General features: G+C 42.6%; 1 protein-coding gene across 1 annotated transcript in view; it reads left to right on the top strand.

Annotated features, from left to right (window-relative positions):
* Positions 1 to 15826, top strand: part of ATP8B4 (ATPase phospholipid transporting 8B4 (putative)) — a 155048-nt gene that overhangs the window by 105187 nt on the left and 34035 nt on the right. The window contains exon 15 of the mRNA XM_084642237.1: positions 9479 to 9667. Within this exon, the coding sequence (XP_084498363.1) occupies positions 9479 to 9667 (189 nt within the window). The remainder of the gene's footprint in view (positions 1 to 9478; positions 9668 to 15826) is intronic.

The raw sequence follows: 15826 nt of genomic DNA, 5'->3' as shown, positions 1-15826 counted from the left end.
GATTTCATGATTTCAGCAATTTAAATTTGAAATTTCATGGTGTTATAATTGTAGGGGTCCTGACCCAAAAAGGAGTTGTGGGGGGTCACAAGGTTATGTAGGCAGCATTGCAGTACTGTTATCCTTACTTCTGTGCTACTTCTGGTGGCAGTGCTGCCTTCAGAGTTGGGCAGCTGGAGAGCAGGAGCTACTGGCCAGAAGCCCAGCTCTGAAGGCAGAGCTGCTGCCAGCAGCAGTGCAGAAGGAAGTATGGCATGGTATGATATTGCCACCCTTACTTCTGCTCTGCTGCCTGCAAAGCTGGGCCCTCAGTCAATAGCCGCCACTGTCCTAAAATAATCTTGTGACACCCCTGCAATTTCCTTTTGAGTCAGGACCCCCAGTTTGAGAAATACTGGTCTCCCCTGTAAAATCTGTATAGAATAGTGTAAAAACACACAAAAGACAAGAGTTCATGGTGGGAGACCATATTTCATGGTCCATGACGTGTTTTTCATGTCAGTGAATTTGGTAGGGCCCTATGCATCACAGTCCACCTTTCAAGATGCAGACTAATTATCCTCACTTTGTTATGTTGCCGTGTCATGTGCTCATTCTATACTGGTGGCTGAATTAAAGTTGGATACTTTTCTATGGTATTAGACTCTTTAGAACCAGTCATGCTGTGTGTAACATGAAATAAATCACCATAGTCATAGTCACAGAGGACAGGATTCTGGGAAGAGAAGATGTATGGAGTGTGACAGCACCTCAGTTACCTGTCTCATGGATGAGCATATGTTAACACAGCATTTACAAGTAGCTAATGCATCTTGTCCATTGTTTAACACAGAAATAACAGGCCTTTGATTTTAAACCTGTGCCCTGGTCTACACTAGGACTTTAGGTCAAATTTAGCAGCGTTAAATCGATGTAAACCTGCACCCATCCACACAATGAAGCCCTTTATTTCGACTTAAAGGGCTCTTAAAATCGATTTCCTTACTCCACCCCTGACAAGTGGATTAGTGCTTAAATCGACGTTGCCGGCTCGAATTTGGGGTACTGTGGACACAATTCGATGGTATTGGCCTCCGGGAGCTATCCCAGAGTGCTCCATTGTGACCGCTCTGGACAGCACTCTCAACTCAGATGCACTGGCCAGGTAGACAGGAAAAGAACCGCGAACTTTTAAATCTCATTTCCTGTTTGGCCAGCGTGGCAAGCTGCAGGTGACCATGCAGAGCTCATCAGCACAGGTGACCATGATGGAGTCCCAGAATCGCAAAAGAGCTCCAGCATGGACCGAACGGGAGGTACGGGATCTGATCGCTGTTTGGGGAGAGGAATCTGTGCTATTAGAACTCCGTTCCAGTTTTCGAAATGCCAAAACCTTTGTCAAAATCTCCCAGGGCATGAAGGACAGAGGCCATAACAGGGACCCGAAGCAGTGCCGTGTGAAACTGAAGGAGCTGAGGCAAGCCTACCAGAAAACCAGAGAGGCGAACGGCCGCTCCGGATCAGAGCCCGAAACATGCCGCTTTTATGATGAGCTGCATGCCATTTTAGGGGGTTCAGCCACCACTACCCCAGCCGTGTTGTTTGACTCCTTCAATGGACATGGAGGCAATACGGAAGCAGGTTTTGGGGACGAAGAAGATGATGATGAGGAGGAGGTTGTAGATAGCTCACAGCAAGCAAGAGGAGAAACCGGTTTTCCTGACAGCCAGGAACTGTTTCTTACCCTGGACCTGGAGCCAATACCCCCCGAACCCACCCAAGGCTGCCTCCTGGACCCAGCAGGCGGAGAAGGGACCTCTGGTGAGTGTACCTTTTAAAATACTATACATGGTTTAAAAGCAAGCATGTGAAAGGATTACTTTGCCCTGGCATTCGCGGTTCTCCTAGATGTACTCCTAAAGCCTTTGTAAAAGGTTTCTGGGGAGGGCAGCCTTATTGTATCCTTAATGGTAGGACACTTTACCACTCCAGGCCAGTAACACGTACTCGGGAATCATTGTAGAACAAAGCATTGCAGTGTATGTTTGCTGGCATTCAAACAACATCCGTTCTTTATCTCTCTGTGTTATCCTCAGGAGAGTGAGATATAATTCATGGTCACCTGGTTGAAATAGAGTGCTTTTCTTCAGGGGACACTCAGAGGAGCCCATTCCTGCTGGGCTGTTTGCCTGTGGCTAAACAGAAATGTTCCCCGCTGTTAGCCACAGGGAGGGGGGAGGGTTGAGGGGGTAGCCACGCGGTGGGGGGAGGCAAAATGCGACCTTGTAACGAAAGCACATGTGCTATGTATGTAATGTTAACAGCAAGGATTACCCTGAAAGAGTGTAGCCACTGTTTTATAAAATGTGTCTTTTTAAATACCGCTGTCCCTTTTTTTTTCTCCACCAGCTGCATGTGTTTCAATGATCACAGGATCTTCTCCTTTCCAGAGGCTAGTGAAGCTTAGAAAGAAAAAAAAACGCACTTGGGATGAAATGTTCTCCGAGCTCATGCTGTCCTCCCACACTGACAGAGCACAGACGAATGCGTGGAGGCAAATAATGTCAGAGTGCAGGAAAGCACAAAATGACCGGGAGGAGAGGTGGCGAGCTGAAGAGAGTAAGTGGCGGGCTGAAGACAGGGCTGAAGCTCAAATGTGGTGGCAGCGTGATGAGAGGAGGCAGGATTCAATGCTGAGGCTGCTGGCGGACCAAACCAGTATGCTCCAGTGTATGGTTGAGCTGCAGCAAAGGCAGCTGGAGCACAGACTGCCACTGCAGCCCCTGAGTAACCAACCGCCCTCCTCCCCAAGTTCCATAGCCTCCACACCCAGACGCCCAAGAATGCAGTGGGAGGGCCTCCGGCCAACCAGCCACCCCACCACAGAGGATTGCCCAAAAAAAAGAAGGCTGTCATTCAATAAATTTTAAAGTTGTAAACTTTTAAAGTGCTGTGCTTAAAGTGCTGTGTGGCATTTTCCTTCCCTCCTCCACCACCCCTCCTGGGCTACCTTGGTAGTCATCCCCCTATTTGTGTGATGAATGAATAAAGAATGCATGAATGTGAAGCAACAATGACTTTATTGCCTCTGCAAGCGGTGATTGACGGGAGGAGGGGCGGGTGGTTAGCTTACAGGGAAGTAGAGTGAACCAAGGGGTGCGGGGTTTCATCAAGGAGAAACAAACAGAACTTTCACACCGTAGCCTGGCCAGTCATGAAACTGGTTTTCAAAGCTTCTCTGATGTGTACCGCGCCCTCCTGTGCTCTTCTAACCGCCCTGGTGTCTGGCTGTGCGTAACCAGCAGCCAGGCGATTTGCCTCAACCTCCCACCCCGCCATAAACGTCTCCCCCTTACTCTCACAGATATTGTGGAGCACACAGCAAGCAGTAATAACAGTGGGAATATTGGTTTTGCTGAGGTCTAAGCGAGTCAGTAAACTGCGCCAGCGCGCCTTTAAACATCCAAATGCACATTCTACCACCATTCTGCACTTGCTCAACCTGTAGTTGAACAGCTCCTGACTACTGTCCAGGCTGCCTGTGTACGGCTTCATGAGCCATGGCATTAAGGGGTAGGCTGGGTCCCCAAGGATACATTTTGGCATTTCAACATCCCCAACAGTTATTTTCTGGTCTGGGAATAAAGTCCCTTCCTGCAGCTTTTGAAACAGACCAGAGTTCCTGAAGATGCGAGCGTCATGTACCTTTCCCGGCCATCCCACGTTGATGTTGGTGAAACGTCCCTTGTGATCCACCAGAGCTTGAAGCACTATCGAAAAGTACCCCTTGTGGTTTATGTACTCAGCGGCTTGGTGCTCCGGTGCCAAGATAGGGATATGGGTTCCGTCTATGGCCCCACCACAGTTAGGGAATCCCATTGCAGCAAAGCCATCCACTATGACCTGCACATTTCCCAGGGTCACTACCCTTGATATCAGCAGATCTTTGACTGCGTGGGCTACTTGCATCACAGCAGCCCCCACAGTAGATTTGCCCACTCCAAATTGATTCCCAACTGACCGGTAGCTGTCTGGCGTTGCAAGCTTCCACAGGGCTATCGCCACTCGCTTCTCAACTGTGAGGGCTGCTCTCATCTTGGTATTCATGCGCCTCAGGGCAGGGGAAAGCAAGTCACAAAGTTCCATGAAAGTGCCCTTACGCATGCGAAAGTTTCGCAGCCACTGGGAATCGTCCCAGACCTGCAACACTATGCGGTCCCACCAGTCTGTGCTTGTTTCCCGAGCCCAGAATCGGCGTTCCACAGCATGAACCTGCCCCATTAGCACCATGATGCATGCATTGGCAGGGCCCATGCTTTCAGAGAAATCTGTGTCCATGTCCTGATCACTCACGTGACTGCGCTGACGTCGCCTCCTCGCCCGGTATCGCTTTGCCAAGTTCTGGTGCTGCATATACTGCTGGATAATGCGTGTGGTGTTTAATGTGCTCCTAATTTCCAAAGTGAGCTGAGCGGCCTCCATGCTTGCCTTGGTATGGCGTCCGCACAGAAAAAAGGCGCGGAACAATTGTCTGCCGTTGCTCTGACAGAGGGAGGGGTGACTGACGACACGGCTTACAGGGTTGGCTTCAGGGAGCTAAATCAACAAAGGGGGTGTCTTTACATCAAGGAGTATTTCAGGCAGGACGTCACGGAGGGTTCCAATAGGAAATGGTGCACTTAAGTTATTGTTCTTATTGGAACAAGGAGGTTAGCCTGGCCTCTGATTGATACATGGCTAGATTTACCTCACTGCACCTTCTCTGTGAGTGACTGCAGTGTGACCTAGAGGAATGAGTCCCCTAGACGGGGGAGGGGGGGAAGCAAATGAGTACAAAACAAATCTGGTCTATTTCTTGTTTAGATCCACTCCATCTATCTTTTACATCTTTGGCTGGCAGCAGAGGGTGCAGAAGGACTGCATGCCATCCACATCTCATGGCTGCTCGGCAGAAGATGGTACAGTACGACTGCTAGCCATCCTCATCTCTTGCCTGCCTGGCAGAAGATGGTACAGTAGGACTGCTAGCAATCTGTATCACCTGCCTGCTCACCATAAGACGGTTCAATAGGACTGACTGCAGGACTAAAGAGAATGACCTGGTCAAGTCACTCCAAATTTAGTCCCTGCGCCCATGTCTGCCCAGGCGCTCCCAGCCGACGTGGCCAGGAGCACCTCGGACATGACGATGACGGCTACCAGTCGTACTGTACCGTCTGCTGCCACAAGGCAAGGGGTTGCTGCTACTGTGTAGCAATGCCGTACCGCGTCTGCCAGCACCCAGGAGTCATAAGGTGACGGTTACCTGAGCGGGCTCCATGCTTGCCATGGTATGGCGTCTGCACAGGTAACTCAGGAAAAAAGGCGCGAAACGATTGTCTGCCCTTGCTTTCACGGAGGGAGGGAGGGAACGGGGGCCTGACGATATGTACCCAGAACCACCCACGACAATGTTTTAGCCCCATCAGGCATTGGGATCTCAACCCAGAATTCCAATGGGCAGCGGAGACTGCGGGAACTGTGGGATAGTTACCCACAGTGCAACGCTCCGGAAGTCGACTCTAGCCTCGGTACTGTGGAAGCGCTCCGCTGAGTTAATGCACTTAGAGCATTTTCTGTGAGGACACACACACTCGAATATATAAAACCGATTTCTAATAAAATGACTTCTATAAATTCGACCTTATTCCGCAGTGTAGACATACCCTCTGTTTCTAAGCTGTGAGACAACGATTCTATCTGCCTCCCAAGAAGGTAGATCTGTTAAGGAGAATTTCTTATTTTTATCTAATCAAATTGTATTGGTTTATGTTGCTGCTGTGGCATATTCAAAAGGAAATGGACCATATCGTAACGATTAACTGAGATGTAACACATTTTGGCTAGTACTTATGCATAACTGTTTTGAGACATGATCTCATAACCTGTAATTGTCTTGCTATGTTTTGTTCTGATGCATGTTTTTTTCAACTTCAAACAGTACAAAAATCTTTAATTCATAGTAAAAAACTTTGTGTTGATTTTGAAGTTGATTGAAACTGATGGGAGTACTTGGCTACAAAAAAGTCAGGGATTTTGTGTCAAAAAGTATTGAGTAACTCTAAACTCTTCCAGTTCATTAGGAAGTAAGTATCCAGTTAATGCTAACTCATTTGGGCACTGCAAGCTACCTTTAATTTTTTTTTTTTAAGTTGAAGAGGTGGGTCAGGAGGTCTCTGTTTTACAGAAGTCCTCTTTTCACTCACAGTTTCTATCCATTCACAAGTTCAGCTCAGAGAATGGTGGATCATTATGGGAATGTTTGCACTGGCAATGTGATTTGAACTAGAGAGTCTTTCTTTAGGGCTCAGAGGGCATTTTAATCTTGATGCCCATTTAATTCTTGGCTTCTTTCAGACTGCCAACATGGTGCCAATTATGATTAGGAACCGGACTGAGACCAGCTTACTACATTTAGGCCTCATAAACATGTGGCAATTGCTAATGACTTTGCCACTATAGACTAAAGTTGAATTAAAGCAGTGACTTGGAGGTGGAAAGTTTGATTTCTTTTCAGTCCTCTTCCTTCATCTGGTGTAGGATCAGTCAGTCTATTTCATTGCTCATATTATTGTTCATGGAGCCTTTTTCATTTCTTCTAGCGGGAGAGATGATAGCTAAATCCCAAAAATTTAATGGATAAGTTCCATGAGAATTTCATAAATGCAAAAAAGGAGAATCCACAACCTATCTCTTCTATCAGTTATTATTGGATTCAGTTTTTCACTTAAACAAGGTTTCAATCTGTTTGTTTTGTATGTAGATATAGTGTGTCTTCCCAAAATTTATTCCATGTGTAAAAATTCTCTTTTCTGGGGATTTTCAACCAAATCTCTATCTGAATTAAAATTAATTTTAAAAATGAGACCTTTAGGAAAATTTTCTACATTATCTGACCTTTTTTCATAACCCTTTTGCCAACAAATGGCTGGCTTGTGATGAATCTGGTATTTTGGTATATATATTGCACTTGGAAAAATTAATAAAAAATTATAAATGGCTGGCTTGTTATCATTCATACTTTCCACATAGTTAAACTTCATTGCCAGCTAGCTTTGTATGTAAATTGGAAGAAATTAATTTGTTGTTAAGCAAAGTTATTAATGATTGTTTTCCTAGGATAGTGCCATAGAAAATTTTATTTTTAATATCCAGAATATGAAGCACTTTTGAGCATTTGTGGATGAAGTTCTGCACTGCACTGAGCAAGTTTAGCCACAGAAAGAAGCTTATGATTTCCACAGGCTATATTCATTGTGGAACAGTTTGAAGTGCACTGTGGTCTAAGATTTGCCTGGCAGGTGACAGAGTTTTATAATGGTGACAAAAGGTGGATTGTATTTAAATTTATATCTACTGGATTTTTTTAATTAATAAGAGAGCTAGTACAATATGTTCTAGTTTCCATGCCACAGTTTTTCATTTTACTAGCATGACACAATTTCCTTTTTTAATGCTTTGTTTTTTGATTGTGCAAGAATAATTAGTGTTTGTAAGACCCTCTCTAAAGATGTAAATCAGGCACAGCAGAAGTGCTAAGTATTATTATTATTAAGGCTTAGCAGTACTTTTATATATTTTGTTTTTGAGAAGCAAATGAAATAAGGTTGAGCTCTTGTTTCTGCTGTAGCCATCCCACTTTCTCCTTTTTCATGTATTCATAACTTTCTCAAAAAAATTCTCTTTAGGCTGAATTTATTCCTGCATTGTCTCAGTCAAAAGATTTTTTTTTTTGAGTCTCAGCCAAATTCGTTCAGCTACTTTGTACTGGATGAAAAAATTGGGCATGCAAATAAATATTTCCTATAGATGTTTGTCTTTAAATTTACATCTTAATAGTAATTACTGTTTTATGTTCAGTTCAGCATGAAATATATAGAATGTGCACTGAAGCTGAGTTAAGACTCTTTTAGAAACTCTGGGCTAAATTTTGCTCTCTGTAAATCTGGAGTAACTCCATCAAAGTCCATGGAGACTTTGATGCTAGTGTAATGGGGAAAATAATTTAGACTCATTCGTTTATTGAATTTTTTGACTTCATGGAGTTGATTATTCCACCTTTTACCATTTCATTAAAGTTAGTTTTATATAGTTTATAGTTTTTAACTATAATTTTCTCTACTTTTCTATAGCAATCTCAGGACTGCAGGAGTGAGAAACAGAATGAAAAAATTCTGACATCTGCCCTAGTTTTAAGATTCTTCTGGGGTTATTTTGGTCACTTGTGTGTTAATAATTTAGTTCCTATTTTTGTGCTACCTGACTGCTTCTGTCTCTGCCATGTAGTTGGGCTTCTGATGGGTTTTGTAGCTATGACTAAACTTTGATTCTGAGGAAATTACTCATTTGCGTCTGTTTATTGGCTAGATATCATACGGATCTCTTGACCTTTTCACAGAGGCCCTTTTTAACCATAAAAGGATATCTTTCATGCTTATTTACAGTATGACTTGGGCAGAATGTGAATACTGGTCTTTGAGTATCCTTCTGTGTATCTTAGTACACATGCCCCTTTAACTTCAGTGTGGAGTATCCAGATACAGAAATTTGATATATTAAAGTAACAATATCTGAAAAATGAGTCCAGTGTCCTTATCTACATGTGCAATATCTTATAGGTTTATACAGTTAGGGCTTTATCCAGCCCTAAATTCCCATAAGGTTCTGTGCCATGTAAGGCCAGCTGATGCATGCGATGCAGCATGCTTAGATATGCTGGGTATGTTCTTCAACATTTTACCTCAAAAGAAGAGAATTTTCAAATTGTTTGGGGTAAAGTTATTTTTACCTTCCAATGGTAATATCAAGTTCTTAATGGGAATTACTGTACAACACTTCCGAGGCTGAGGGAGCGAACAGACTTTCTCTGAGAATATGACTCTGAAATCACACCCTGAATGTGAAGTCCCTTTCCATGGTATCTTTGTCCCAGGCATTCAGTGCACAGAAATTGAACCCTTATCTATTACAAATGTCCTCCAAACCCACACGGTTGTCCTACTTCCTTTTCTGGCTTGCCACCCACAGCAGAGCCCTCCTGGCAGTAGCAGCTGGGGCCTGGTCAATAGAGGAGGCAAAATTTTGGTTTTCTTGCCATCTAGGCAGGTTTTGACATTAAACATCCCAAAATATTTTCATGGCTGACACCACATCATTATGTTGCACTGATGAAGCATAAAAGACACCGCAATGCACACCTCATTCCCTTTCGCAATGTGATGAGTTGGTCCCAGAGAAAAGACTTTTACTAAGTTTTATGACAGATCATTTTCCCGCCTTTTTTCCTTCTCCCCCTGCCTACTGATCACTGCAGTCAGACAGTGCAGCTCTGCCTTCAGCAGAGGTTATCAGCCATGAAGTACTGTTCAGTTCTGCTGTTCTTTAATGGACTAAAAGTGAAGCTATTAATGCAGGGCTCAAAACTCGGTTACGTACAGTGTTTGGGTTTTTTTTCTTGTAGGTGAATTGGTTTACCAGGTGCAGTCGCCAGATGAAGGTGCTCTAGTAACCGCTGCCAGAAACTTCGGTTTCATCTTTAAGTCCCGGACCCCAGAGACCATCACTGTGGAAGAAATGGGCAAACTTGTTACATACCAGCTCTTAGCAATTCTGGATTTTAACAATATCAGGAAAAGGATGTCTGTAATAGGTACAGCATGTAGCTTTCTCTTTGTTTCTTTCATGCCTGTTGTTTGCAAGACACACAAGCCTAGAGCCAGCTTGTAGCTACCAGTGAGAGCTCTAACCTGCCAACTGCCAAAGGAGGCAGTTTAGTCTCACGGTTAGAAAAAGGAAGGAAGTGGAAGTCTCAGGATATCTAGATGTCACTTCCTCCTCTGCCACAGACTCTCGGTACCTTGGAGTCATTTAGACTGTGCCTTTCTCCATCTATAATATGGGGACTATGATACTTTTCAGTTTAGTAGAACACTCTGAGATTCTTGGATGGAAGGATGCAAAGTATAGTAGCAGTAGGTTATTAATTGCATTGAATTTTGTTTTCTGAAAATTTGATAATGAAACAGTTTTTCAAATCCATACATTTTGCTCTTTTTCTCACTCTGTTTCTGTAGAGCATGTGACTGGCAACTATAAGGATTTACAATTAGGATTGATTTATTGGTTTTACATTGCTCTATTAACATTTATCAAAGTGCTTTACAATAATCAAGCAAGTGTAAATGATCAATAATATCAACAACTAAATAATAGAAATCTTAAGTATATCTAGAAAAAAACTTTAGAGTGTGTAAAACCACACCAAAAATCTGCTTTCAGAATAATACAGGCAGTCCTTGGACTTACGACACAATTGGTTCCTTACAATTGCGTCGTAAGTTGGAACTCGGAACCACAGTCTACTCCATTGTGGGACTGAACATCATAAACTTGAAACCAATAGTCATAAGTTGAATCAGGGTGTCAGTGTAGAAGCATCGTAAGTGCCGTTCATCATAACTCGAACATCATAAAGTCGAGGACTGCATATACTAAAAAAAGTTTACTAAGCAGGCTAAGTTTGCAAAGAAATGATCAAGTTGTTGCCTTTAAAAAGTAAGCATTTAAAAACATTTACCACAGTTTTCCCCTGTGCTTAGAATAGAAAATATTTGTTATAACCGTAGAGTATCTGTTAAATGCTGACTTTTTATGGTTTCAGCTGAAATTAGAAAATGTAAGTAGAAGGGACAAGGGAAGTACGTCTAATTAAGACTAGGAAAAAATTTCAATATAACAAAGACTAAATGTAAATCACTTAATAATTTCTTCACTTATGATGGAGAGAAAAAGGTGAAGGAGACAAATATGGGAGGATATCCAGGTGACAGATGAAAAAAATGATGAAGGCAAATGAAAGGAGAGAAGAATAGGGATAGAGAATGGAAGAAAAGCAAAAATGAGGGTAATAGAAGACATGATGAAAAATAGGCTCTGGTTTGGTTTAATCTCTTTTGAAAGCTACTTCCCATGTTGAACCCCCTTAACTTAGAAAGGAGCTGCACAAACAGGAGCCTGCAAAATAACAAGAAGCAGTTGCTTCCGCACAACTGAGGTTCCAACTAGAGCTGGGTGGAGAACAGTAATTCCATTTTGTGGAGGATTTTGACATTTCAGCATTTGATTTGGTTCCAATTTGGAACAAAATCCAAACATTTTGAAATTCTTCTGGAATGGGCTGTGGGGCACTTTGTCTGGTGGGCTGCTTTGGAGCTGGTGGACCCTGGGAGCCAAGGAGATGTAAGCCTGAGAGGCAGGGTTCTCAGTATCCCACCAGGCTGCATTGGAGCCCTGCCTGGTTGCCATCATAGTTTCACCAAAATTGACACAACTCTGTAGAATGTTTCAATTTTGATGAATCTTCAAATATGCACAAAAAAAGTTTCATTGAATTTTTTCCAATCTACTCTCGTTCCAACACCAACAGTACCTTACATCTCTGCTAGCCTTCCACTTATTAGCCAGGGATCTTAAATAAAATACAATTAAGAAACCCATCTATTTTTTACAGAAAAATCACTGAGAGAAACTTGCAAATCTATTAATTGGGTTTTCACATGAAAAAGGCTGGAAATTTTTTTAATATGAGAGCGAGCAAGAGAGCGTTTGCTTAAATTAAGTGGAGCTTGTGAAATTTCCCTGTTCTCTCATGGAAATTAAAACACATATGGAGACCAAAAGTAATAACTAAAGTGTCTTGCATTTCAACTTGGTAAACATATGATTATACACTAATTCTCATTGAGGATTAGAGGATAAAGCAAGTTTGAAGTTTTTACTGCAAGATGTCTGAGTTATGAGTGCCCCAAAATGTTTCTATAGAACAGAATTTTAAAAATGAAAACTACCTCTTTTTAAAAGCCTTGTGTCATAAATATAAAGGGAAGGGTAAACCCCTTTAAAATCCCTCCTGGCCAGAGAAAAAAATCCTCTCACCTGTAAAGGGTGAAGAAGCTAAAGGTAACCTCACTGGCACCTGACCAAAATGACCAATGAGGAGACAAGATACTTTCAAAAGCTGGGAGGAGGGAGAGAAACAAAGGGTCTGGTCTGTCTGTCTATATGCTGCTTTGCCGGGGATAGACCAGGAATGGAGTCTTAGAACTTTTAGTAAGTAATCTAGCTAGGTATGCGTTAGATTATGATTTATTTAAATGGCTGAGAAAAGAATTGTGCTGAATAGAATAACTATTTCTGTCTGTGTATCTTTTTATAACTTAAGGTTTTGCCTAGAGGGGTTTTCTATGTTTTGAATCTAATTACCCTGTAAGGTATCTACCATCCTGATGTTACAGGGGGGATTTCTTTACTTCTACTTACTTCTATCTCTATTAAAAGTCTTCTTGTAAGAAAACTGAATGCTTTTCATTGTTCTCAGATCCAAGGGTTTGGGTTTGTGGTCACCTATGCAAATTGGTGAGGCTTTTTATCCAACATTCCCCAGGAAAGGGGGGGTGCAAGTGTTGGGAGGATTGTTCCTTGTTCTTAAGATCCAAGGGTCTGGGTCTGTAGTCACCTAGGCAAATTGGTGAGTCTTTTTACCAAACCTTGTCTAGGAAGGGGGATGCAAGGTTTTGGGAAGTATTTTGGGGGGAAAGACGTTTCCAAACAGCTCTTCCCCAGTAACCAGTATTTGTTTGGTGGTGGTAGCGGCCAATCCAAGGACAAAGGGTGGAATATATTGTACCTTGGGGAAATTTTGACCTAAGCTGGTAAAGAGAAGCTTAGGAGGTTTTTCATGCAGGTCCCCACATCTGTACCCTAGCGTTCAGAGTGGGGAAGGAACCTTGATATGGTGGCAGAGTGGTGGGATTAACCTGAAATCATTTTGAGATCCAGTTGAGATTTTTTGAACTAGAAATACAGATTTTAAAGAGGAAATTTTTTTTTTCCTTTGGAAAGGAAGTCCAGAAAGCAGCTGAAACTGAAAGCAGCTTGTTTTCTCTCTGCTTTGGAGCCAGAGCTGAGACAAAAGGGGATTATCTTTGTGAATTGCAGGTTTTCTTTGCCTGGAGGCAGGGTACTTAGCCTCCTGCGGGGAAATTCACAGTCTTGGTAAACCAGAAGTTTTTTTTTTTTCTAAAAGTAAACGGAGGGGGGGGGTGTTCTACCCATTTGCCTGGAGACAAAAGTGGCAGGGTTTTTTTTTTTTAGGATTTTAATTTTTTTGTTTTACAAGGAGCACAGGTTTGAAAAGGAATTTTTTTTTCCTTTGGGCTGCTGGTAAGCAGGTTTCCAAGTAGTTGGAGGTTTTTTGCTTTGATTTGGGCCCAGAGCAGAGACAAGGGAATTGTCTTTTTCTGTAGGCTGACAATCACTATCAGAGAATAGGTATTCTATTCCAGCACAGCAAAATTTTACAGCCAAGTTTTGTTTGTTTATTTCTAAACCTTGGGGTGTAAAGTTAGTTAAAAACAGAGAGGTTAGAATGACAAAATCCACGGCTCGACAAAAGCTGGAATTAGCCAGTTTTCAGGCTGCGGAAAAACAAAGGGAACATGAAAGACAGATAGAACTCATGCGGCTGAAAATGGAAGCAAGGGACAAAGAAATGGAAGCAAGGGCCAAAGAACTGGAGGAGAAGGAAAAAGAGAGGAAGCATGTGGAGGAGGTGGAGAAGATAAAGGCTCAGCGGAATATCCCAACAAACCCTAGCAATCCTTCTCCAAGTACCACTTCCCATCCCAGAAAGTTCCCCACCTACAAGGCAGGTGATGATACTGAGGCCTTCTTAGAAAACTTCGAAAGGGCCTGCCTTGGGTACAGCATTTCTACTGACCAATACATGGTAGAGCTGAGGCCACAGCTCAGTGGACCCTTAGCTGAGGTGGCAGCTGAAATGCCTAAAGAACACATGAACAAGTATGAACTGTTTAAATCCAAGGCAAGAGTCAGAATGGGGATAACACCCGAGCATTCTCGTTGGAGGTTCAGAGCCCTAAGGTGGAAATCAGACGTGTCATTTACCCGACATGCCTACCACGTTGTGAAACTTTGGGATGCCTGGATATCAGGAGCAAGTGGTGAGTCTCCAGTAAATTTGCCCTTCCTAATGCAAATGGAACAATTCTTAGAGGGTGTTTCTGAGGAAATAGAAAGATACATCCTAGATGGGAAGCCCAAAACTGTAATCGAGGCAGGAGAGATTGGAGCCAGATGGGTGGAGGTGGCAGAGAAGAAGAAAACTGGTCGCAGTTGGAGTGGACACCAGAAGGGACAACCCCAGACCACACCCTATTACCGAGGGCCACCCAAAGAACCCTCCAGACCCCTTATCGTCCCACCACCCCGTTCTCCAGCAACCCACCTCGCCCCAGTGACCCGTCAGCTGGACGATGTTTTAAATGTAACGAGCTGGGGCATGTAAAGGCCAACTGCCCCAAGAACCCCAACAGATTACAGTTCATTGCACCGGAATCACACCAGAGGTCCGCAGGCCCAGATACCTCCCAGATACCCTTGGAGTGGAGGGAAACTGGGACCTTGACACCTTGTAAATCAAAAACAGTTTGTCTGATTAACCTTAAACTATTTTCAAAAATACGTTCTCTGGGCAGAGACAACACAAAAGATACATTATGCAGAAAAAACTTCTTTCAAAATGATAGTTCAATGTATTTGTGGACGGCAATGTAAATATTAGGCATAAAGTGGAAATATTTAAACTATTTGTATGGATCATATTGCAACTGTTAATTCATACAAATCACTCCTGATATATGGTCCAGTGAGGAAGTTTCTCCACCTTGAACTCGCTCAAGACTTACTCCTCTCTAGTGGAGCTAAGCATTTTTTACTGGTTAGTTATTTTATGTGGTGCAAATGACAACAGTAAATAGGTGTTGCACATACTTTTAAAATGTATAAATGTCAAGCTGATGCTGTGTCAACCATAATATATTTATAAAAAGCCTGGTATTTAATGGCTCAAGGTGTTCACAAGTACGTACTGGCATAAATCTGCTTCTTTTCTGAGGCAGAAAACCATCAGCAACAATTAATCAGTCCCCCTCCGGAGCCCTGCTAGCTCTCATTAATACAGCTGCACATGCTCTCAGAAGCTATTGCCCTGAGATTAAACGGTATTCTCTTCCTGAGTACCCTTCATAATACTATTTGCTATCTTGCTTTTTCCTCAAGGGTTCTGTGCTGTAAAGTGATGTTCATGTTATGGTACTTCATTCCAGTAGAAACAAACTGAGATGATGCAGAAGGAATTATCTCACCTGTGTCATTAAAAAAGAGAAAGTCAAATAGCTGTACTTGTGAAAGAAATTAAGGGAATCTTCATAAATGATTTGGATAACGGCATTGACAGTACACTTATAAAGTTTGCGGACAATACCAAGCTGGGAGAGGTTGCAAATTGTTTGGAGGACAGGGTTCGAATTCAAAATGATCTTGACCAACTGGAGAGATGGTCTCATATAAATAGGGTGAAATTCAATAAGGACAAATGCAAAGTACTACACTTAGTAAGGATTAATCAATTACAAAAGTACAAAATGGGAAACGACAGCCAAGGAAGGAGTACTGCAGAAAAGAATCTGGAGGTTATAGTGGATCACAAACGAAATATGAGTCAACAATATAATACTATTGGAGGAAAAAAGCTAACATCATTCTGGGATGTACTAGCAAGAGTGTTGTAAGCAAGACATGAGAAGTAATTCTTCTGTACTCAACAATGATAAGGCTGATAAGGAGTATTGTGTCCTGTTCTGCACACCATGCTTTGGGAAAGATGTGGCCAAATTGGAGAAAATCCAGAGGAGAGAAAAAAAATGTTTCCAGGTCTAGAAAACATGAC

Source organism: Lepidochelys olivacea (genome assembly GCF_965140295.1).
Source record: "Lepidochelys olivacea isolate rLepOli2 genome assembly, chromosome: 10".
NCBI lineage: Eukaryota > Metazoa > Chordata > Testudines > Cheloniidae > Lepidochelys > Lepidochelys olivacea.
The sequence above is the reverse complement of the archived record's forward strand: the minus strand, read 5'-3'. Positions and strand labels throughout refer to the sequence as shown.